Here is a 25,749-nt window from a genome sequence, read left to right as displayed (position 1 = left end):
CATAAGCCTTCCTAAGTTGTTTTTGAGGGAACTATTAGTAAAATTTCTACTCCTTAAGGTCAAACCTTTTGGGGGGGAAACTAGGGAATGGGTGGTCTTAACTTCTGTCTGGTTTTCCAGGAATCCATCTAAGGGGCTGAGCTGGATGTATCTTGGAACTCAAAGTCATAGCCTAGTTAGTGATCTTTTCATGCAACCCAGGGCCCAAGCATCAGCTATGCTTTAAAAAAGGTAGACTAAGGGCTTCCCTGGTGGTGCAGTGGTTGAGAGTCCGCCTGCCGATGCAGGGGACACAGGTTCGTGCCCCGGTCCGGGAAGATACTACTTGCCTCAGAGCGGCTGGGCCCGTGAGCCGTGGCCGCTGAGCCTGCGCGTCCGGAGCCTGTGCTCCGCAACGGGAGAGGCCACAACAGTGAGAGGCCCGTGTACCCCCCCAAAAAAAAAAGTTGACTGAAAGTTGGCAAGTAGGTGGGTTCAAGGAGAGGGGGTGGCGTCTGCTCACCATTGGCTGCGAAACCCGCTCTGCTTTCTACTCTCCTACTCTCTTGGGTCAAATGTTTGGTCAGAGCTTAAGAGATGAGGCGATGGGGCAGTTGTACACAAACTATCAACTTCCACAGTCCTAAGGCTAAACAGCTGAGAGGGGGAAAGAAAGATGCCAGGTGGCTTCTGCTTGCTTCAAGATTAGACCACAGAGGGCAAGAAAGAGACGGGTTTCAGGCACTTGGTAAACTGAAAGCAAACTTCTTTATTGTACACAGTACAGAATATAACGCAGCTTGGCAGGATGCAAACGGCCCTGCGCAGGGGAAAGTATTTCAAATCAACTGGCAGGTTAAAGCCTTTCTGCACTGTAGACTTTCCACACTCTGGAAAGAAGCAAAAACAAGAACAAAGAAACAAAACCATCAGGGAGGTGCATGAATCCGATGGGAAAGCGACGGTGATGCTGCCATCCTGTGTCCCGAGACAGCACAGGCCACGTGGCTACAGCAGGGGAGAGGAGCTCAGGCTACAGAGGATTCTTTTCAGTACTTGCTAAGACAGCATAAATCCATCAAAAAAAAAAAAAAAAAACCCAACAAAACCCAAACCCGGATAAGTAAAGAAAGGAAAAAACAAATCCTATACAGCATTTACAACAAATTAACCTCTAGCCAGCTGGGGGTAAAATATGCATCTATGTATAGACTATGTGTAGGTTAGAAAGCTATAAATACCGGTTTGGAAAGTCCTTTGATTAGAATACAATGCTAATTAAGGCCCAAGCTACAGGTTCAATACCTTTGTGGGCTAATTAGCTTCCAAGAGAGGAAAATCTTGTCTTTCCATAGCTATAAAATGCACCCCTTATCTCTGTGACCCTCTTCACAAATGTGCTCCTGGTCACCAGGGGGACTGTTTGAGACTACAGAGCGTGTCCATCAATAGAAAAACAACTCAAAGCACTGTCCTTCGCATATGAAGAGTAGCATAGTCATTCTTTGTGTGCTAGGTGTCAGGGGAAGCACAGAATCCTATCAGCAGGCAGCAAGGTGCTACCACTTTCTAATTCTTTTTCCACTACTTTGAGCTTAACTTTCATATAGCTTTAGCTGGGTTATTTAAAACTTTCCCAATATAATACAGCAATCGGAGAAAACCTTTTTTAAAGTGGCAGGAAACTAAGATGCTAGTACTGCTTTACCTGTCAGTGTCGCACAGAAGTCTCAAACCCTATTGAATCATATGCAGGGTTTAAAGTCCAAAAATTAAAGAAAAAGGAAAACAAAACAAACTGAAATGGAAATTGTCATCAGTCATGCCCAGGGAAGAATCCCTACCTAGGGTTTTCACCAGGTGACCAGGTTTCAAATGGACATGACATGTATTATGTACATATGCTTTCCAGAGAGGGCATGTGAGGGAACATGGGGGACTATACACATAGAATCTAAACGGTGTGTCCAGGCTGCCCTGCACACCTCAAAAATGTACAACTCAGGTGCAAATGTTCCATCAGGCTGTCTGGTGCAGAAAGCACAAAGCAGGCAATAAAAGAGGGCTTGTATTCGGCTAAGGGGACGCCCCCCAGCAAAGCCCCTTTCAAGCTGCAGCGTCTTCGTAAGTTGGCACTGCCCTGTTTAAAGGGCGCAGTGCAGTTACCAAAAGGTTTGTTTTTTTTTTGCTTTAAATACCAAAACTACAAAAATCAGTTTATAAACTGTTTTTCCAAAACAACCACCAAAACAAAACAATCCCCCGAATCAAAGCAAAACAAAATACTGTCAAAAGTGTTAATCACCCTTCTCCTAAAATTAAAGCCATCCACACACACAGCCATGTGACTGGGAAGAGAAAGGGGGCCTGCTCTACTTGGTGACCACATGGCCAGAAGGTTCCCAAGGGTAGCAATGGTTTATTATTTGAGAACCATGGAGTGGGTAACAGCTGTTCATCCTTTTTCCCCTTCTTTCCAGACCAAGAGGAAACATTTCAGATTAAGCTGGAAGAGCTCTCTGAGTTTTAAGATATATTTGTAATCCTTCATGGTTTGAGCCTCCCCAACTTTGCCTACCTCCTCTTCTATGGGTTTGTGACATCTTTTTCAATAAATTGTGCAAATCAGAGCCCTTCTACGTAAAGGCATTTAGTAGTCCATGATCAATGCAGATTGTCACACACTCTGTCCTGGTTTGTGGGTACTAACCTGAACAAGGTATTGCTTTGCATATATTGTCCATGGGAAGGAGGCTCCATTTCAATTGCTTTCCCAGAAACCTTGTCAGGTTCAGAGCTGAGGCACCAGCCTTTTGGTGGTTTTCTGCCCCTCCCTGTTCCCACTCCCCCGCCAAGGTATCTGTCTTTAAGGGTGCCGATCCAGAGACAGCTTGGGTTCTCCAGATAATACTCAAAGGGCAAGCTTTGGGAACAGCCAGAAACACAAACAAAACCACTGCCCTCGTTTGCCTGAATGGGAACTGCTAGCTCTAGGGTTTGGCCGCTCAGCCGCTCGGAAACTTAGTAAGCAAAGCCTTCGGCATAGGGGAGGCTGCTGCAGCGGTCCACATCCAGGAGGTAAGCAGGGTTGTCTTCAAAGTGGGTCAGTGGCAGGGTGTCCTCCTCGCTGAGATGGCACTCAGACTCCGCTTTCAGGAACGGACGTTGGTTGTCGGGGAAGGCCATGGAGAAAAGGGCATCGGGGTCGCAGACAAACTTGTAGACGTATCGTTCCCCAGCCACCTGAAGAGAGAAAACACACCTTATGAGGCCCAGCTGGAACAGGGCGTGGGCCGGGGCCAGGGCACCAAGGGAAGAATGAGATATTTGTATGTCACCAAGCTCTCAGGGAGCCAGGGACCAAGAGGCTCATTGGTAGCTGATTATCCAAATCATTCAGATTTATTTTGATAAACTGTGGGAACCTGTTACCTGCCAAGGGTTTTGTTGACACCACAGCTTAGCAATTGAAAAGAATATCTGAATTTCAAACTCATATTAGGTTCTTTTAAAAGAAAATCCTCACTGTGTTATACTCACAGCCTAGAAACAATGGTTATGCTGAGGTTGGTGCCTGATATTACAAGAAGATATAAGGATTGAAAGATGCAGGAGTCAGACCATGTGTTCAGTTCCCTCCAAAGTTTACAGTCTTCCCAGGACAGATTTGCTCTGAAGGGCTAGGAATTCAGAGAGCTGTGTGGGAATTTTAAGTTTGTTCCAAAACCAAACAGAACTGTGTTTTGGCTTACCTGCAGTTTTACATTACTCATTCCATGGTTCTGCTACACTGAAGGAACTGATGACTACCTTTATATGAATTTTATGCATTATAATATTACAAGAACCAAATGGTCTTGATTAAGGGTGGCAGATGTATACAATCAATCATCCCTCTTTGGGTTGTTAAATCTCTCCTTCCCCGGCCCAAGAGTCAGCTCATGTATGTGGAAGAGGGAAGTAGGAGGACACAGTGGCAATGATACCGGCTCATAAGCCAGGAGTGGATGGCTCCCAGCCTTGGCTCAGTCGCTAACAAGTCTCAACCTCTCAACCTCAATCTTCCCTTTCAAAAACCGAAGGTATGGGACGACTGCTTTTCTAAGTCCCTCCCCAGACGGGCATGCTACCACTCCTCTTTTATTTAGTTCTCATTTACTCACGGGTCATGTAATAAATATAACAATGATCTCTTACACTGGATAGCACATTACTATTTCTAGAATGTTTTCACATATATTACCCTTTGAGATTAGATTAGGGTCTATTATCTACATTTTTACTGGAAACAGGCTTTGGAAGGTTGACTTTCCTTAAAGCATAAATGCAGTGCTGGATCTGAGCCCCCCAAGTCTCATTCCTGTGCCTTCCTGTACTTTTTGCCTGTTTTATTCTCAGAAAATTCTCTCCTACTTCCTTAGAAAACCTAGGAACAAGTTCATAGGGACAACTCGTTGCCATGAGTTCAAGTTAACTGTGTCTTGATTACATTCCCTCAGACTGGATCTGGAGTTGGGAACAGCAAAGGAGTAATGGCCCTCCTTCCTGAGTTTAGGATTCTACCCGATAATGTTAAAACTAAAAGGGGAGAGAGTGTGTGTGAAGTTTGAGGGGGAAAAGGCAGTGACTGATAATGGGTTCAGAGTTTCTTTTTAAGGTGATAAAATGTTCTAAAACTGATTGTGGTGACGGCTGCACTACTCTGTGCACATATTAAAACCCCACTGAATTTAACCCTTTTTAAAAAGGGGGGGAGTTGGGTGGGGTGACCACCCATCCTAGAGTATCTATTCACTCTGTGACAAGCACTGAAGTCAAACCCTCATTCCTGCCCCAAAGGAGCTGATACTCCTGTAGCAGATACTGACAAGCCAGGGAGTAACTTACAATACAGACAGTAGGGGAAGTGATGGAGATGAGCCCAGGTGCTCTCAGAAGCAGAAGAGGGACCATGTAACTCAGCCTGAGAACTTCAGATTCTTGGAGTAAAGAGGTGATTTACTGAGAAAACAAGTAGGGGCTGGCCAGGCAATGAAGGCGTTAGGAGTGTTCTTAAGTAGGACGGTAGTTAAATAGGTATTTTTTCATTTTATAGCATGCTTGATAACTTACATGAATGTGATATGTATTGTTCGGTAAACAAATATATTAAGAGAAAGATGGCTATGCTAGTGAAAGCAGCCAAGTACAAGTGAGGAAATGAGGGTTTAATGGTGCCTTGAGCCTGTATGAAGCATTAAAAAGTCTGGATCTTATCCAGAAGACCATCCATGAAAAGCTGTTTTAATAATTTTTAAGGAGAGGAGAGGAATATGGGGTCATATTACCACCTGCCTCTGAGAAAGATAAGCCTGGCTTCAGCGTAGACAAGTTCTCAGCAGCAATGACCACATACTTCTGAGTGCATCTTGGCATCTATCATGTAGACTGCTTAAATGTGTAAACGCTAGAATCTGGGCAAGAGTACAGTATAAAATCTGATGGCTAAGAAAAACCAATCAAAGATTTTCCATTCTCATCTTCTGCCTATCCACAGGATTTTAAGATTGTGGCTCTTCACCACCTATCGCAATAAGGATTTTGTATTGGCTTTCTCAAAATTACACTTCATCCTTTTTTCTGCTACCTGCTACCTGATGATTCTGCCATTTTGCAAACCTTGGGTTTTTAACTTGAGTTCCAGTTTCTAAGGTTCTAAAAGAGAAATAAGATTTTTTTTTACTGCCCTAACACTTTTGGGAGTATTAAACCAACATAGCTGGAGGTCTCGGTGTTTCAACTAAAGACTTCGCCTAAGCTCTCATGGGAGGGGAGACCTTCAAGTCGATTCCCTCACTTGCTCCTTTATGGATATAATAGTTGGCCTAAATGTCTGGATATTTTCGTAAGTAGAGACAGTTTAAAGCAGAGGAGCCTAATTTTCCTACAGTGTCTTCCATACACAACCTTTGGCTTTCACGTACCCAACAGCATTAAAGGTGCTCCTTATTATCTCATTTAACTTAAGTTTTTCCAAGATGTTTTTCCTATCACAGAATTACTTACGAGGCTAACATGTCCTCCGAGTCATCACATACAGTTTTATTTCAGAAGCCCTTGACATTTTCTTTGAGAGTGGTCAGAGTGGTCTAAGCGTCTCTAGTAATCGCTCACCTTCTGCATGATGCCCTTTTCATAGTAATAGCGTAGAGATCGGCTGAGCTTGTCGTAGTTCATGGCTGGCCGGTTCTTCTGAATGCCCCAACGCCGAGCGACCTGAAGAGACAGGAAAGCAATGGAAACTCATTCCCTGGGCTTAGTGGTTTTCTCCCAATCCCAGGAGAGCCAGTTCTAGAATCTGACTGCTTTGGTCAGTGACCCATTTCTCTGACCTGGAAGGAAAAGCACTGAATTCCCTCAAGACCAAACATTTAGCAAAGGTGATGATTCAGTCAAATGCTAAGAGGTGAGCCTAGAGGTGGAAAAATCCTAGCACTTTAAGATTGCAGAGGGCTCGGCTAGCGTCCCAGAGGAAGCAGGCTCTCTACTGTTTCTCCACATATGAATTATCGACCAATACCCATAGACCATTAGCATGTTGCCATTAAGTGCTATGGTTTCTGTAGCAGTCAATAAGGAATAATTAGAATGGTCATTCCTGAAACATTAGAAACACACTGGTGAGTTGCTAATGGGCCAGCAGAGCAGAAGTTCAATTCTAATAAGATTGGAGAGGGGCTGGTAGATGTTTACTTATAGCAGCTCATGGAGTAAAGGGGAATCGGATCATTTCAGCCTGCTGCCATCCAATCCCCTGCTCCCAGCAGACTTGCAGAATGGACATTAAAACATGTAGCACCATTATCCACTTAATGAAAAATTAACAGGGCTTCCCAAACAGTTCTGAAGTGCATTATATCCAACTTGGTCCACCTCTGAGGTGCAGTGATGGGGGGGGTGTAATTGGAGGTTTGGGCAAAGAGACCTTATAGCAAGAAAACTTCCTAGTGGAGTTCAGCAGGACAGCCAAGCAATTTCTGTTCTCAAGTATCTCAACATCCCAAATCCTACTTATAAGGATGACTGTCGAGGTAAGAGAAGAATAACCTTGGAAACATGAGGTCTTTAAATGTATGCAAACCAGGGATCATGTTTTGAACATTTTGGGTCAGTTTTAGAAACTTAAAAAACCAAAATAACTACATTCCTTTTTATTAAAAAAAAAAGATGACAAACATGGAATGAGAAGTAGGGAGACTGCAAGTGGAAAAGGTGGATCATAAAACCACATTTCACTTGAAGTATTCTTTAAAAGTATTTGGGGCAGAATGAAAACAACATCTTCTGAATTCAGGATTCTAAGATGACCTTTAATAAATACCAAAAATAATCTGGTAAGTAGGGAAGAATGCATCTGTCCTAATTATATTGCAGTAATTCAATAGCCACGATTCCACTCTGCCTTGCAAGACACTGTGTGAAAGTTAAATTTCCATTCGTTTGCTTTGCGCCCCACGGCACACACGATTATCCCTGGCTCTCCCCCTTTCTCCACATTGCACCCGTTCAACTCTTTGACATGGCCCAAAAGACAAAATGAAACAAAAATACATCCCCTGGTTAAAGAAGACAAACACTTTATTTTACTATTATTATTTTTGGCTGCACCAAGCAGCATGCAGGATCTTAGTTCCCCGACCAGGGATCAAATGGTGTCCCCCGCAGTGGAAGCGTGGAGTCTTAACTACTGGACCGCCAGGGAAGTCCCAAGAAGATAAAACCAATTTTTAATCAATTTCTATTTTTAACCAGTTTTTAACCAATTTCAATTTTTAACCAACTTCTTTTTTTAACCAATTTCTATTTTTAAACCAACAGAAATAGGGGTAAGAAAGAACCTAAGTCAATACGTGTCCTTTTACCTGTTCAGAAGAAATGACACCATGAAACTGTACTTGAACTGCTGTCAGACACAAGTGATGCAGGGACCCTTAAAAGAAGCCCAGCCTCATCATTTTACTATAGTCAGTGGTGGAAACAATTCGTGAATATTTTTCAACTTCAGCCGTGACCTCTCTTTGCTGTCGCGTGCATATGCAGTAGCTTGCTGGAGAGAGGTTTTATATATGCACAGACTTCAAAGCAGCTCTGGTAGCCATAGTTACTGACTCATCCTCTTGGGCCAGGGCCCTCTGATTCAGTAGCCCTCACCAGGGCTGCTCCTTCTACAGTAATCATGATGCAGCACAACTGCAGAGCAGCTGGGAATTAGGGCTGTCCCATTTCTGGGGGGAGGGGAGCAGGCAATAGCTTGCTACCAGCTCCTCCTTTCTTTCGTCTTTCACATTCGTTACTTTGATAGCATGCATCTTGAGGACGGAGGCCGAAGGAGTTTTAAAAACAAACAAACAAGAAAACCTCACGTCTCTTCCTCCCTTTTTAAGAGAGAGCAGCCGCAGCGCAGGGAGCGGCTCTTTCTAGCAGCCCGTCCTTTTAAACCTCCCCACGGCATCAGTTATCCGCCACATGTTCAACAAACAACCCTACCCCCCAAAATATTCATTAATGCAGATTCACAGTTAAAATGGCTCCAGATTAAAGCCGAGTCAGTCATAATTGAGAGGGTGCTAAGCTGGATGACAATCAAAAGACATTTGATTAGGAGGCCTGCCAAAAGCAGTTCCAAAACCACAATTTCCATGCACAGTGTAATGGATATTATGGATAATTACCCAGAGTGCACTACTCAGCCACACAGCTGCCTACAATTACGGCCCAAACAGCTTCCTCCTCCGCTTCACCCTTCAAGCTTCCCCCATGACAACTTCTTACAGCTTTTTCGAGGAGTTGGTATCTTCCTGACAGTAACAAGAGTAGGGCCCTCCGAGTTATACAAGGATTAGAGAGCGAAAAAATTCAAATGCTGCATGTCCCGAGGCCAGAGTGCACACGTGGAACAGAGCTGATCCTGGGTTAAGAGAATGGAATATTCGGAGTTCATGGAATGCTCGGAGATTTCAAGGTGCGGCGGAAAGAAGTACTTCCTGAAGAAACAAAGCTGTCCAACCAGCTGAGGGAGGCTCAAGGCCACCACAGGCCTCCCCTGCGACTTGGCTGCTTGGCATTTCTGTGAGCATTCTGGCTTAGTATTAGCTTCGTTATTAAGAAAGCCGGGGCCCTTGGCCATCTGTTCATCATTTTCTTTACCACTGGTAGGAGAGCAGCAGATTCAATAACAGCTTTACAAAGGGTCATAACCAGGTTTACCTGCAGCTCTACAGCCTGTGCTTAGGCCAGAGGCAGTGGCAATAAAGTAATAAAAGCTCCTGTCTGCAATGAGATAAATCAATAAGGGCTGCCCACATGACAGACTGACTTTCGAAAAGCCTTAGTGAGTCTGGGCGACATGCTTTCCTCAAGCCTCACATAAACCAGGCCACGTTATGAGGAAAAGAATGCAGGGCGGATGCTCTCCAGTGTGGCTGGAAGCCACAAACACAGCTCCACTTCTAAACACGACTTAGCCAAAAAGACACCCTTAGGAAAACACGGCAGTACCAAACTCTGGCTTTGAAGGTAGACTGACTCTTAACAGAAACCGTTTACAATATGAGGTGTTGACATATTTCTATTTTTTTGTGAATGATGCAAGATCGGGAACACCATACATGTATCTTCTCTAACTGCCTTTAATGAAGCCTGCCTTCCTCTCCTCTCAGTCAGGATTCTCCTTAAGTCTCCAATCCACACATTCTCCTTTGCTCATCTTAACTTTCAGGCTCCTTTCTTCTTCCAAATCTCCTGCTGTTAACCCCCATACCCACCTGTCCCCCTGGTGTGCTAAAGTGAGCCCTGGAATTGATGGAAAAACATCTACAACTGCAGTCCCTGTTCAAACTCCTTCCGAGAGCATTGGTCCCATTCCAATCACACCCAACCCAAAGATACATTTTGCTCTGCTGGTTTAATATGTAACACCTAAGTATATGCTACCAAAAGAAGCATATGTCGTATTTTCAGGGAAGTTATTTCTTTTCTATTTATAATCTCTCTAGATTCTAAATCAAATAGAAATCAAATCAACCCCTTTGGGAATTCCCTGGCGGTCCAGGGGTTAGGATTCCGAGCTCTCACTGCTGAGGGAACTACGATCCCGTAAGCCGTGTGGCGTGGCCATAAAACCAAAACAAACAAACATAAAACAACCCCTTTTGAAATATGCCAAACTCAGAGCCTGATTTAATTTACTTTGCAATATTCAGGAAAGGAGGAGTTCCATGATGTTCTCCCCTTTTGAAGAAATGGCATTGGTTCTGTCCATTGGCCTTTCTGTCAAGAGTCTGGGCAAACAGACAGTAACAATGTTTCTTCTTTCTATTAACAAAATAATGAAAGTTTGTGTCCTCTCTCAACCACTGTGATATTACATTTTAAGAAAAAAATCTAACTTCCTAAGATTGACCCATCTCTGATAATTTTATTTCTCTAGGTTAGAGCCATTTGAAATACACAGTGGGGTAGTTGCAACCTATAATATATTACCAATATGTCTTAAAATCTGTTCATGTAACCTCTGGTATAGGCTATGACATATGAGGGTTGACACCAAAACAAGTTGGTATCACTGAAAGAACACTTGAAAAAGACTTTCCAACAGAGAGAGCAGACCCTATTAGAATGTAAGTCTTCATGGCCTCCCTCCCCAGAGTTTGCAGAAGTGTTACTAATACATTTTATATATTCTGCAGTGGAGAACTCTGCCTGTCTGTGAATTGTAAGTTGTCCTATTCATAGAAAAGGCACTGCCAAGCCCATTGGCCAGGCTAGAATCTGAACGAGAAGGAAGAGCGTATTTAACACCGTAAAAAGGCTCAATGGAGAACAGGAACAAACATCAACAAATCAAATCACCTGATCCCAGCTTCCAGCGCTTACCTCCTCCGGTTCTATCAGCTTGAACTCCATGCCTCGGCCTGTCCAGGCAATGAAGTGGGCATTGGCTGGGTCGTCAAGAAGGGTAACCAGGAACTGCCACAGCTGAAGGGAACCTCGCCTCTGGTAAGGAGGCCCCTCCCGATACATGGTGGGCTCTTGTTTGACTTTGCCTGTTTGAGACAAAGACACATATGTGGTACTTTAGTCTCAAGTTTCTCAGCTGATTTGGGCAAACACTAATTTAGCGTCAAGACTGATGAACGTACTCTGACATCTTGAACCTTCCAGCTTCCCAACAAACTGGATGTGGCTACTTACCTTCCAGTCTCTCAGGAACAACACAGGTGTCGTCAAAGTACAACCGGGGATCCTTCTCATATGAAAAACCTGAAGAAGAATTTAGAAAGAACATGTTGCTTAACAAATAGTGTTCTCTGAAAACTCTGGATTTAAGGACTAAAATAGGATTCTACCATTTCAGGTCCTCAGCCTGATGAACTGCTCTATCTATGCCAGACTGAATTTTGGAGGGAACTTCAACTTCACCAGGACTTAGGCGTTCTGTTCTGATGCAATCACCTGCGCTTCAGTCAGAGGAGCATCAGTTCCTGCTATCAGAGCTGAGACTGCAGGGAGGCACTGAGTCACCTGTACGTTCCTTTGCATCTTGCTTACAAGGTCTGCATGGATCAGTGTGTCCGTGACTAAGCCTTTGTATCTGAAAAGACATCTCATCTATTTCAGTTGGCCTTACCGGGTGGATTTGGTTGATCTATACGTGGTCTAGCCGTTTTCCTTTTAGCAAATATTAATTTCAACCTTTCTTACTGCTTGTCTAGGCTGCCCACACACCTCACTCAGTCATGAAAAAGCTTGGAGGGTAGAGAACAATGCCAAATGAGTAAAGGCTTGGGCCTGTGGAGGACTGTGACAAGCAATAATTTCAAAAAGTTGGAGGTATTATCACCTCCAGACACTGTGGAAGGAATCTGAAGAGACTTTCTGTCAATAAAACTTATTCACTGTATAGACAAGAAAACAAAGGGGAACTGACTGGTCCAACAACACATGTAAGTGGAAATGAAAGGAAGGCAGGGCAAAAAGTGGAAGGTGTCAAGAAGAAGGATGGCCTGGCATCCTAAACCCACCAACCCTTCATATGCATTCAACGCTGACCACCAGGTCGCCAGGCACCCTGACAAGGCCAGCGGCTCAAGCCAAAGCCAGTTAGTAGACAGGCGTGATGGGACCACACCCTTGGCTGCGGTCCAGCCTGTTCCAGGGGGCGAGTGCTCCAGCGTACTCTCCTCTACCCGCACACTTCTCAAGAGGAAGCAGCAGGAGCTCCTGTCTGCTCAGTGGTACTCCCTGTGCTTGGTTCTCTGATCAGTTCGTCTGGTGTGCGGTCCAGGCGTATGAGTATCAGGTACGTGGTAGGGGGAGGGCAGAGGAGGTTGCTCTGCAGTGAAGGGCTACCATTAGATTTTGAGAGGGATTTGCTCTGACTTAAAATCCCTGGGTAAAGGTGCCAAGAAAGAATCTGTTCTTTTTCTTCACAATCAGCCCGGGTGAAGTTCTCCTTGGCAGGATCAGCACAATTTTAAAGAGGCCTGGGGTTGGGAAAACACTGCCCAACCTGGAGGAAACAGACTGTTTTAAGGTTCTGTATTATTCATTTTTGTTTCCTCAGCCCCAAGCATTATTTCTCTGCTTAACTACAAGGGAAGTATATTTTATTTAGTATTTAATCCAGTAAATATTTATGCCAGGCACCGTGCTAGAAGGGGGTAGATAGAAGAATACAGACTCCGTGCTTGCTCTCGTGGAGCTTGCGTCCCAACTGGTGGGGACAGACAACAAAGTAGGGAAAAAAGAGACATGGTGTAGTGTGGAAAGTGTGGGCCCTGGAGCCAGACTGATAGACCTAGGTTAACTGTGTGACCTTGAACAAGTTAATTAATTGCTCTCAAGTTAATTTCCTCATCTGAAGACTGGGGAAGATAATAATTCCCACCTTATAGGCTTGTGAGAATTTAATGAGTTGATACATATTCTGTTCCACTGACCGATTTATCTTTACAATAGAGAGCCAAGAATAGCTCCTGGTACATAAGTGTGCAATACATGATAATTATAAGAAATTAAGACAGTAAGTACTTGTACATTGTGATAAGTGCTATTAAAAGATTAACTGGATAATGTGAGAGCTTTTTCTTATATTCTGTCATGGATTCTAAATTCCTTTAGTAAAAGGACATATCCTGAATATCTTAGCCTCCTTACAGCACCTGGTACATAAGTGCTCAATAAATATTTCAATAAATATGAGGGAATCTATAGTTTCCATTAAAAGATTTAAGAATGCAATACTAACTTTTAAGTTAGGGATTCAGGGACTCCTATAATTTATTTTCCAAGTTGGTACTAGGAAACTGACTTATGACAAACTATTATACTTTATATTAACAAGAATTACATAATCCATCATGCTTCATGCTTTTTGTCTTGGCTACCAGGAAGCTATGTATTTCCTGACTTTCCACATGGATTTTGCTATTCCAGTGATGTTTTAACAGCCTTATTATAAAGTCATTATAAATAAACTACAAAGTTTACACACCTGTCAAAGTTGCCATTTTATTTTTAGAGCTTTTCTTCCTCTAAGGTAAAGAAAATACATTCACAGTTCACAGTATATAGGGAAAAAATGTAAATCCAGATTAAATTCTAGGTTTGGTTTTTCAAACTAATCAGATGAAGCCCTGCCCATGAGTATCGTTTTGGTGTACTTTGTGGTTTCTAGTCATTGCCACGTGTGGTTCTCTAAAACATCTGGAAGATGCTGTTGGTTTAAGTGAAATTTAAGTCAGTTGAATTTGCACAGCAGTTACATCAGTTGTGGCCACAACCATCTAATCACTCAAATAAAGGTGGCAGGAAGGAAGAACCTGTTTGAGGGACAAAGTGGAAATGAAAGATTCAAAACAGTATGCAAAGATTCCAGGTGAACGCTAAGGCAGGATGGCTGTCTCAGTAATCACAGATGCCAATCAGAAACACTTGTCTCACTATTTCACGGGCATCTGTGGTCAAGCCCGTATAAGGAGGAGAGAAAAACCATGTCAGGGTAATTGAGAGCAATTAAGAATGCAGATCTCTTTGAAACTAATTTCTTCAATGTGTATGGGGTCAGGGAAGAAGTGGGGGAAAAACACAAGCTCGCAGATATTCTGTGTGTAGTAAGCAGCCCGATGCCTTACTAAAAATATTTCCTTTAAGAGCATGCTCCTTTCTAAATGTTGTAATCATGCAAAGTGTCTTCCTCCCTCTCTTCCCTCACTCCCTTCTAGTTCGCCTGCTGCAGACATCAACTGCTGCTATAGAAACATTCGGGAACCTGGAAGAGAGCCCCACACAGCTGTGCCGATCACGGCCAGAGGTCCAGTAGACTGCCCTTCCTTCCCAGGGCTGGACACTCGGAATATCCCCGGGTGCCCGTGGCAGCCACACTGGGTCTCCCCTCTAACCAAGTCAGTGGGAGGCAGCCACCCATAGAGACCACTCTTGTGAACCAATCACTCACAATAACCAGCCAATGCTTCACAGTGCTATCTTACCGGCTCTTTCAACCTTTCTCTAAAACTCTAGAACAGTGGTTGTCACCCTGGGACACATGAGAATCACCCGGGAAGCTTTACAAACTACTAACGCCTGAGTCCCACCTGAGAATTTCTGATTTAATTGCTCTGGGTGAAGCCTGGACACCAGAAGTTTTAACAGTTCCCCAGGGGATTCTAATGTGCAGCCAAAGCTGAGCCTCATGACTGCAGTCCTAGTTCTCAGGTCAGTGTGCGTCACAACTGCCTGGAGGGCTTGTTGGAACACAGTGCTTGGCCCCTCCCCTGGAGACTCTGATTCAGCAGGTGGGCCCTGAGAATCTGCTCTTCTAACAAGTCCCAGGTGAACCTGACTGATGCTGTAGGTTTGGGAATCACACTGCTCTAGGTATTTATGGAGAGCTGTATAGGACAGAAAACAGGACATACTTCTGGGGAACGTGTTCTAAGAAAGAAATCCTTCCCTGTTTCAGCGTTCAGAAGAGAACTCTTGGAAGGTACCATCTCAAGTCGTGACATAGTTCCTAAGTGCCAGTTTAGGTGATAGTGTTATCTACAGCTATGTATACATAACCTCCTTGTATGGAAGGGTGGAAACCAGACGGTTCGTGTTTTTCCTCTTAAAAGTTACGGTCATTACTATGGAAAAGGATGGCAGCCCTCAAAGGTCAAGAGCATGCCTCAAACCCTGTGTGCGAGATAGCTGGGGATCACGATAAGTGAACTCTCGTGTTCACAAGCTAAGGAAGGTTTAAACTACGATCTCACATCTTAGCCCGGAAACTGTGCAACTTTAAGCTTCCTTGAATATTATTATTTTTTAAAGAGCTACTTACCTTCATGGCTACTGGAGAAGTAGCCCCCTCTCATGTAGGACGACTGGCAGTTAGGCACTTCTAAAAGAGAACAGACACACACACTCCTGTCAGTCTCTGCAGCTGAATCAGCACATCGGTCTAACTGCAGCACTGCAGGAAAGCCCCTAAACCTTCTCCTGCTCCAAGGTCATGTCTTTTTGGCCTTGTCTTGGAAAAGGGGTACCACTCTAGTAAGCAGCGTGGGAAACACTATGTCCCACCATCTGAATGGAGGACTCGACTCACAATCAAGAGAACTGGGAGGAAAAAATACTCTCATAACTTGCTCATTTTAGAAACTAGTTAACGTCAAACCTCGTGAGAGAGTTAATGACAGAAGAAGAAAATGGCTTTCAAAAGGCCAACGTGGCCTTCTGCCTGTCCTGACTCAGGGGCTTTGGGGTTTGGAGGGGCAGGAAGGTCACTTTAGAGCTTTCCCAGTTTGCTCTCCTTTACTGCTGATGGTCATATCCATTTCTGCTCCAAGAAGTGAGGGTATTTTTAGGTCAAAGAGATGAGGGGATGGGAAGTGATGAAGCTAGGACAAGAATGGGCAGGAGTGAGGAACTGCAGCTTGGCAAGCACATTTCTCCCACGTTATTACTGTTAGAATGGAACCCATGCTGAAGCGATCTCTTCTTCAGACACCATGTTATCAAGGTGTCCATCGAGACAAAAGACAATGAGCTGAGCTGTGCCCATGTGGGATGAGGCTTCACCCTGGGAACACCTCTCAGATCAAAGCATTGTAGATACGGTAACATCTGCTGGGTGTCTTGCTTTAAGGGAGTGGGATGGGGTGAAAGACTCATAGGACCGATTAAAATGTCAGTCCCAAAGGGAAAATGCTGCTGGTCATGCCCGCTCCTGAGAAAAATACATCAGAGCCTTCAGGAGGAATGCGAGTGGACATTTTATAAGCTATCGATACCTATACTTGGTAATTTTTCCATCATAAAGCAACAGATGTCTCCCTTCTGCCTACCTCCCCAGCCTTTCCCATAACCAATTTCTGCCTGAATTGAGCAATCTATGTATTATCTCAGAAGGCCGAGAGAAAATTCTATATCCTATTCCATTTACAAAAGCCACTGAGTACATACTGCCCCACCCCCTCCCCAGGATCTTCAAGGAAAGCACGCACAGGAAAGGTTGATAACTGACCCACCACCCTCAAATTCCTTTAGCACCAACTGCAAAAAAAAAGGAGCAAAAAAGGGTCATTTTTTAAATAAGGGTAAATGAAGAAGAGGAAAGAGTTTCTAAATGTGCAAGCTGCAAAATTCCCACTCTCCTTTCCCATAATGATCTCATTTAATAAGCCTGGCCTATAGGATATGTAGTCAGTGAATGAGTGTTCGGGTGAGGGTGGAGAGGACTCCCAAGGCCAGCTTAAACTTCTTTACGTTTAAGTTTCTAGATAAGAGGTAACCCAAAAGCAAACCATACGTGTTCTAACATGTTATACCTCTCCCTGTGTACACTGGCAACAGCTGAAGGACACAGGAATTTTCCCAGATGAAAGTACTGCAACAGAGCAGCGACCCCTATGAAGCAACTAACAGGACAAACTTTTCCATGGCGTACCCAGCACCCTATACAGCCATGACAGACCAGGCGATTTCTCAGAACACCACTCATTTCAACGATAGAAAGAATCCCATCCTACATGTGGACTCTCTTATATTTGTATTGGGAGTTTAATGGGTCACTGTATTCAAAAAGAAAGCCACAAAACTAGAGGCAGGCCTAAAATGCAGAAATAATATCCCCCGTGTCCAGTGACTTGAAAGATGACCGGTCTTAAGAAAGGACATCACCAAGACTGGATGGCGGCAATCTTCAGGCTTGGACTCAGATGTGCTGTGCACCACTTCTGAATGCCTACTGCTCTTCCTACCATTTGCATGGCTTTTCTGTTTTGTTTTGTATTCAGTTATGCATAGACATGTTTGCTTTACTAGCTCCTAAGTTCTTTGAGGGCAAATTTTATAAAACTACTCCCCAAAGCCCTGCACGTAGAAGACAGTAACAACCTGACAGATGAATGAGAGACTGAAGAAAGGAACGGCATGATTCTATGCTTACCTGAATCAACGCAGTAATCCCGGGGCTCCTGCTTGATTCCCATTGGTGACTGGAATCCATGTGCTGGGGGGCCCGGCATGCCTGGGACCCCATGTTCATAGAGTGGGTCATGGTATTCTTGTTTGAATCCCTGAGGGGGTGGGGGGGGTGCAGGGACGATAGGTTCTGACATTTGCCGGTGGTAATTGGGGCGATTATCTCCAGGAACTCCTGACTGAGGAGGGAAGGGGTGGCAGGGTTCAGACAGTTGTCTCTGAAATCTGCAGAAAGAAAGTAGTAGTTACATTGTTAAGTAAGAACAAGATGAATACCTACTGTGATATAGCACTGAGGATTAGAAGTCCAGATTAATGGAATTATTTGCAAAGTACTTATTAATGCTTATTTCTGGACATCTTACCCTCTTCCCAAAATTATATCACACATTTCAAACCTCCTGAGTCAGGGACTGGCCAAAAAAATAAATAAATAAAACAATGAATGACATGGTAGCATCTTATTTTCCATGAATTTTTATTTCATGCACAGTCTATGTGTATAGTTGGGCCAGATTACGTATCTGAATATATAAAACCAATTATTTGCAAATATCACTAACATGTTATGTTTGTTCACTGGTTCATTCATTTTCTAACCTGTAGACAGAATTAATTTTTAAAGACAGAGGAGTATTTAACCAGAAGTTAAACAGTTAGAAAACATAGTTAAAAAAAAAAAGCCTATATGTAATAGCAATCAAAGCCATAAAATCCCTAGGAAAAATCAGGAAATGTGTAGGCTATACAAGAATAAAATCTTAAAACTATTTTCTAAGCAACGATCTAATGAAAGAAAATATTTAGAACCTGGAAGGTGTTCACTCACTGAAAATTATTCTGTAAAAGCAATTCCTTCCTAACCAACTTGACAAAATGATTCTAAACTTTAAAAGATTAAGAAAGAATGATCTATTAGACTGACAAATATTATAAAGCCACAATAACAGGAATACAAAGAATGAAAGATAGGCATGTCAAAGGAATCCAACGAGAAGTCACAAACTGTCAAGCATATTCCAGAATATGCTACTTGTTAAGGTTAGCATTTCAAATGAGAGGGGAAAAAGATCCCTGTTTTATACCACATGCCAAAATTTTTATATAAAGATTTCAATGTGAAACCACGATAGTAAATATATGTGAAAACATATCTTGGAGTGAGGAAAAATCTGTCAATACATCATACCAACAGCAGATATCATGAAGATAAATATAGATATATCTCCTTGTATAAATTTCTGTAAGTCAATAAACACAAGAAACCTAAAGAAAAATGATAAACTGGGGGGAAAAATCTATAATAGTCAGAAAATACCAGAAACAAGGCCCCAAATTAAACAAACTGAGGAAAAATCTCTAACAGATACAGTAATGTTAATACTGTTGATATAAAGGGCTTTTAAAAAATCAATAAAAGATGGACACGCCAACAGAAAAAAATGGGTAAAGAACATAAACGGGGAAATCACTAAAGAAGGGATGTAAATGGTCATAGACCAAAAGTTTCACTTCATTAGTAATCAAAAAAGTAAGTTTTAAAAGTCAACAATGTAACCCTTAATATTAAGGTCTTACTCTCTACTTTTAGTTTGATCCTATTAATAGTTTTAATCAAATAATTTGAATTTGATCAGAATCAATCTGTGACAACAGGTGGCCAATAGATTTCTAGAACATCAAGACTTAAAATCTTAAACTGAAGAGATTTGTGTGCAGATAAAACACTGTTTAGATCAGGGTATAGCATGGCTCACTCTGTGAGTCTTTACTATCTTACTAAAAGCAGCACCACAAGACCATTTTATAACATGAAGATCACCAAACTATTTTATATATATCTATCCTTTTCTCCCAGACACCAAAAGCATCAGAATCTGCCTGGCCAATTATTTAAACGAGTTTTATGAACTCTGTAAGGTTCAGTGGGCACTGAATGCATTACAGTGGATTGTCACCAGGAGCGCAATTTTCAAGGTTGCTGTTATTTAAGGAAACCCTTCTGTGGTCTTTGAAGTGTAAATTTGAAACTTGGGTTTAGGCTTGACATTTAGAATACAGGCACCAGAAGCATGCTGCACCTGATTTTTTTTTTAACGCAAATTCTGAAGAAGTGGGCAGAAAAGAAAGTGAAGATACTCTTTAGGGCTTTTTAAAATAAAGTACCCAAAGTTTATGCTAGCAGGAACAGTAACGAGGGCACCCACTTTCCATGTTCTCTCCCTTCCCCGCTTTGCAACCTTCCTAGCACCTTCCAAAGTAACGTCCACAAATCACTTCCTTGATGGCTCTGAGACGGCACCAAACCGCTCAGTTCTGTAACCGGAGCCTGTGCAGCTAGCAGGCCCAATCACTGCACTTCCGCTCAGCGCTCATCTTCTCACTTTCCAGAATGAAACTCTAGAGTTGGCCTGCTATGGTCCCCTCAGGAAAAGGTACTTCCAGGTGGGCACCAGCCAGCAACCCTCATCCCCTCCCCCCAGCATAACTTTAAGGATACATGAAGCTTACAGGCCTGGGACCTGCAGAACAGATTCTATAACTGGGATTGTTTTGTCCTAGTTTGTTTTGAGGGAGCGGGAGTGGCAAAGGGGAGCTTAAGGGTAGGTCACAAAACCAACATATTTGGAAGAAAGATTCTCTCAGAGCTTGCTGCCGATAATGGCTTTTATTTGCAGAGATTAGTAAAGTAATTCAGTTCTTGTCCTCAAATACATTCTGTGAACTTTACTCACTGACCTTCATTTGAACCCCCTTCCCCTTTCTGCAATCCTTCTGAAGTATCTAAGAATGTGTTGTATACATAGCACAGCTATGACAGAGATGCCTCTTGTTTACTGAGGCAGGCAATCATTTTCAATGGAGGGGTGGCTTGGCTCCTAACAGACCTCTTTCTTCCTCCTGATAACCACTCCCCCCTTCCACCACCCCCTCACCCCGTGATCCCAACAGATTTCAGACCATAGTGAGCTCACAGTTGGTGAGCAAAAGGAGACTTCTGACTACTGAGCAAGCCTAAATTCAATAGGTTACAGATTAAGGCTTTTTTCAGTGCCAGTTTATTTAAAGAATCAGTTATTTATTTATTTGTCAGATTTATATAGCGCCTTTCCTCCCAAGAGCTCACCCACGCTACCAACATTTGGTTTACATTATGAAAACCGTTAGATGCTTTTTCTGCATTTCCTTTTCGGTTTCTGCTGCCAACACATAGAGTAAACACAATCCTTAGAGAAAAAAGGAGAAAAGTGTGGATTCAACGAAGGCTACACAGTGGCTGGCTATGGGTGCCAGGTGAAGTAGAGTGACAGTTCAGAGGCTAGCCGAGAGATGATACAGAAAATTGGCTAAGAAACCACCACCACGTACTTAATATTTCCGTTAAAGCTAAGAGAAGATAGAAAATAGAGAAGCAGCATAGCTGGGTAAGAGGCTCTGACTGCGAAGTCAGAACACATTGGGTTGAAATCCAATCTCTACCCCTTACTAGCTGTGTGACCTTGGGTTAGTTATGTAAATGCTCTGAGCCTCAGTTTGCTCATCAGGAAAATAAGGACAGTCGGGTTACTTGTCCCAAAGATTTGTCGTAAAGATTACATAAGATACTGTGTGAGACAGGGCCCAGCACGCTGCCGAGTTCTTGATTTTATGTTACCTTCAAACGTCACCATCAACTCCCCATGCCACCCTGACCCCCACAGTAAGCTAAATTCAGAAGGTATGCAAATGTAAGGGAAGATCTTAAGGAACTGGGAGAAGACTTTCCTCCACACAAAATAAGAGTCTCCTAGCTGCCTACTCACTCTCCTGTCTCAGAAAGAGAATGCTGACTTTTATTCCGGGTGGTAACGTACCACCTAACTTCACATAATATTGATTTTCCTGACATATACCAAGAGCCAGGTACTGCTGCAAAACAAAACCCACACACTGTCCCTAAAAAGCCCACCAAAGAACTCTGACACAGCTCTCAGGACTCTGTGAGGCCTGTTGGCACTGCTTAAACTCAAACTGGCCTAAACTCAAATTGGCGTATCTAAACTATGGTAAAACATAAAGAGATGACGAACAAAATATGTCCTTTAAAGGCCTAGATATTTGTCTGATTTCTCAAGATCTAACATGGAAGAAAAAAGGTGATGTAAATACAAGATGTTACCAGGAGATTAGATGGTGAAAGTATTAGTTTTACGTGTACAACATTCGTAAGTCTAATGATGAAAAGATTTAGGGATACAGGGAGGTTGACATTTTTAAAACTTAATATTAAACAGTGAACCAACTAAAGTTTACGTTGTAGTATCTACATCATTTAAGGAAGATTCCTTTAGGATAGTTTTCTTTATGGAACATAAAAGTGATTTTTTTTTTTTTCTTTTGCGATACGTGGGCCTCTCACTGTTGTGGCCTCTCCTGTTGCGGAGCACAGGCTCTGGACGCGCAGGCTCAGCGGCCATGGCTCACGGGCCCAGCCGCTCCGTGGCATGTGGGATCTTCCCGGACTGGGGCACGAACCCGTGTCCCCTGCATCGGCAGGCGGACTCTCAACCACTGCGCCACCAGGGAAGCCCCATAAAAGTGATTTTTGAAATAAAATTGTCATGGAAACATTTATTGAGTACTTTCCCTGTGCCAATGTGACTTCATCTAATTCACCCAATGATCTAGTATTCTCCCATTTTCAGATGAAGAAACCAAAGCTTAGAAAAGTTAAATGCCTGCCTGAGGTCACACAGATAGGAGAGACGTTAAGTGAGAGAGCAGTGTATTCCAAAATCCTTAGATAGGAAGTAGCAGAGCTGGGATTCAATCTTAGGCTGTTAGTCTGTTCAACTCCACAGCCATTGGCCTATACTATTTGTACAATTGTTTCTATAATTGTTTTAAAATACCCTCTTTCTGACATTTAAATAACAGTCATGTAGTCCAGGCAGCTAGAAAACTCCCATATGTTTGGAAATCAAGAAATATATATTTTAAGAACTCCAGGATTGAAGAAATAATAGAAAACACTTGGAACTGAACTTTTTAAATGCCACAAATCAGACCCTGTGGGATACAGCTAAAGCAGGACTTGGGAAGGGAGATCAAATAATTGATTGTCCCAACCATGATATTTTGAGGAGTGAAAAGGGAAGCTATTAGCAATTACTTTCATAAACCATAAGTGACCCAGGAAAAACTGAATGTATGGTCACCCCAGCCTTAGGAGAACCTTTATTTGGTTATATGGTTATAACCATATATGGTTATATGGTTACAGTATAAAGAAAGCTAAAAAAATTAATGAGCAAATCATCCAACCAAAGAAGTTGGAAAAAACAGAATAAGCAAAGAAAATAGAGTAAAACATTTTAGTAGGAGCACAAATCAATGAAATAGAAAACATCCAATAGAAAGAATGAGCAAAGCCAGAGTTGATTTGTTGAAAAGATGAGTGATATAATCTGCTAATACTAAGAAGGTCTAGATAAATAGCATCAAAAATGAAAAATGGATAAACAGATGCTATAGAGGTTGTTAAAAGAACATTACGAACAGCTTTATACCAATTAATTTTAAAACTCGTAAAACGGAAAAATTCCTAGAAAAATAATTTATTAAATTCACTCAATTAAATAGGAATCCCCAGAGCAAGACCATAAAAGGTGAAGACACTGAAGCAACCAGTAATTAAAAAATCTTCCCACAAAGAAAACATCAGGCCCAAATGGTTTTACTGGTAAATTCTTCCAAAAATTCAAGGAATGAAAACCTCCAAATTCACACGAGATATTCTGGAATATGTAGAAAGGAGAATACCCTCTACTCATTTGGTGAATATAACCTCAATGCTAAAACCCAACAAGGACAATGTAAGAAAGAGAAAGTATACATTATTCTCAATCATAAATACAAATGCAGAAGTCCTAAATATATACTGGAAAACCTAGCCCAGCAATGTATAAATGATAATACATAACAAATAATTTTGCCTTATCACAAGTATATGAGGTTGGCTTCACATAACTCAATGTAATTCATAACATTGAAAAATTAAAGGAGAAAATTTGTTTGATCCTCTCAATAGAGGCAGAAAAAGTGTTTGATAAGACTCAGTATGTAGTCATATTAAAAAATGTCAGTACAGGGGCTTCCCTGGTGGCGCAGTGGTTGAGAGTCTGCCTGCCGATGCAGGGGACACGGGTTCGTGCCCTGGTCCGGGAAGGTCGCACATGCCACGGAGCGGCTGGGCCCGTGAGCCATGGCCACTGAGCCTGCGCGTCCGGAGCCTGTGCTCCGCAACGGGAGAGGCCACAACGGTGAGAGGCCAAGTCAGTACACTAGGGAAAGAAGGAAATTTCCTTTAGCTTGATAAAAGGTAAAAAAGAAAAAACAAAACCAAAAGCAACCCCCCACCCCCCCAAAAAATCCTATAGTAAACATGCGGAAATGCAGAAAGCAAGCCCTTTTGAGATTCAGAACCAAAAAAATCACCCCCTACTGGAACCATTAGAAGTACGTTATTCAGTCCGTCAAAGAAGGTTCCATTAAGCATCTATGAAACTCAGTTTTGGATCCTAAAGTGAATTTGCGCTGCCACACATAACATGCTGTTAACAGGAGTGCGTGGAGAGGCATGCGTCAGCCAGGCTACAAGTGTGACTCACTGTCAAGTTCTTCCCTCTCTAAAAACTACGAAATATGAAGGACAAAAATGAACAGCAATTTTTTAGGGATGGACTTTAAGAGAGGAAGTGGAAGCAAGAGAAAAACTTGCATATATTACATCTCTTAATCTAGCATCTTTAGGGAATAGTTTTCTATTAAATCACAATTCTAGAAAATGTAGGCTCATCCTTTAAGCTCTGAAGTTTCGATCATAACCACTGAGGGAACCTTCTCAACCGGGCCACTCACTCCTTTAGATTGTGTGGCACACAACAGACCCTTTCTTGATGACTCTGGGGACTCGGTTCTGACTATCGATTTCAGTGTGATAGCCTATTGCGACACTGATGCCCTTAGGAAGCATCAAGAAGCAAAGGATTTTTCCACCATCAGGGGTATCTCCTTAAATTTTGTCTTTTCTTGATGCCACGTAAGTGCGACAGCAGCGTATTCCAAAATTCTTAGATGCTGCTTTTCTTAGTGGAGCCTCTTCAGTTGAATTGTAGGGACTCAACTTGAGATGGAATGACAAATGGAACAGTAAAGATGAAAACATATCTGGCCAGGACTATGGGCATACCATAGGAATATTTTCTAAGTTCCTCCACCCAGCACATGTGAACCTCGTAAACAGCACAGTGAAAACTCCTGTGAGAGTGGAAAAGCTGCATGAGAAGCACTTCTCCTCTTCAAGGAGCAGCTGCTCTTTAAGGATAAATGGAACATGTCTGAACATGCCAAATTACATGTTTGTTTTTTTTTCTCCTCCTTGAGGGGAGGAAATAACGAACATAAATCACGGCTTTCCAACACAGTATTTATCTTCTAAAAACGAATTTTGAGTTGTAAAGAATTATATACTAAGATTATACAAAACATTAAGAATGTACTCTTGATTGGATTATATTTTACTTGTTTAAAGTATAATCTTAGCAAACAATCGCTATCAATAAACATTGAAGACAAGATACTGAGCTAAATGTGGTCTAAAGAAAGGGGTCTAAGTCATGATTTTTAAACCTGAAAGAGTTTGCTCTATTCAACTGAAGAAATAAGGCACTCTGTGAGCAAAACAGAAAAATATAGGTGTTACAATGTGGGCTTAGATAAGTGATGTGGGAATTAAGTAGGATTTTGTAGTTTAAGAGATGGATAAAGTTCTGGTAGTTTAGGAGATAAAGTGATGGATAAAATTCAAGGTCGAAATGGATTTCTCAAGGTCCCTTACTCAGCTTTCAGTAGACTGTTAGCAACCTCCCTCCTGCAAGCATAACCAAAATGGTGTACTTATATGTTAATGTTTTGGCTTCCAAATGTAGGACCCTGTATTTGGCTATGTGACCTTTAGGAAGTCCTTTAGATGCTCTGAGGTCTGATTTTTTTTCCTTATCTGTAAAACGGGTTTTTTTTTTTTTTAACTCTGCCTTGGTTACAGAGCTGTTAAAAAAAAAAAAAGCTCAAATAAGACTATATTTCCTTCTATCCTGCAAAATATCACATTTTTGTTATGGGGTCAGTTTTGAAGCAATATTCCCTCTAATTTAAATTAAAAGTCAGCAAAGAACAAGCTACAGTTACAAACTAATCTGCCCCACTTTCAGGCAGGCA

General features: G+C 42.3%; 1 protein-coding gene across 1 annotated transcript in view; it reads right to left on the bottom strand.

Moving 5' to 3' along the window:
* Positions 1–728: 728 nt before the first annotated feature.
* The window catches only part of ETV5 (ETS variant transcription factor 5), a 56,492-nt gene continuing 31,471 nt past the window's right edge, over positions 729–25,749 (bottom strand). Inside the window, exons 8-13 of the mRNA XM_027109573.1 lie at positions 17,456–17,715; positions 15,347–15,406; positions 11,212–11,280; positions 10,894–11,063; positions 6,133–6,234; positions 729–3,222 (exon numbers count right to left, since the gene is read on the bottom strand). Coding sequence (XP_026965374.1) covers positions 3,001–3,222; positions 6,133–6,234; positions 10,894–11,063; positions 11,212–11,280; positions 15,347–15,406; positions 17,456–17,715 — 883 coding nt within the window. The 3' untranslated portion in view covers positions 729–3,000. The remainder of the gene's footprint in view (positions 3,223–6,132; positions 6,235–10,893; positions 11,064–11,211; positions 11,281–15,346; positions 15,407–17,455; positions 17,716–25,749) is intronic.

Source organism: Aethalodelphis obliquidens, unplaced genomic scaffold, assembly GCF_003676395.1.
Source record: "Aethalodelphis obliquidens isolate GAN/ISIS:26980383/991018 unplaced genomic scaffold, ASM367639v1 scaffold1, whole genome shotgun sequence".
In the NCBI taxonomy this organism is placed as follows: Eukaryota; Metazoa; Chordata; class Mammalia; order Artiodactyla; family Delphinidae; genus Aethalodelphis; species Aethalodelphis obliquidens.
This window is presented reverse-complemented; position numbering and strand designations above follow the sequence as displayed.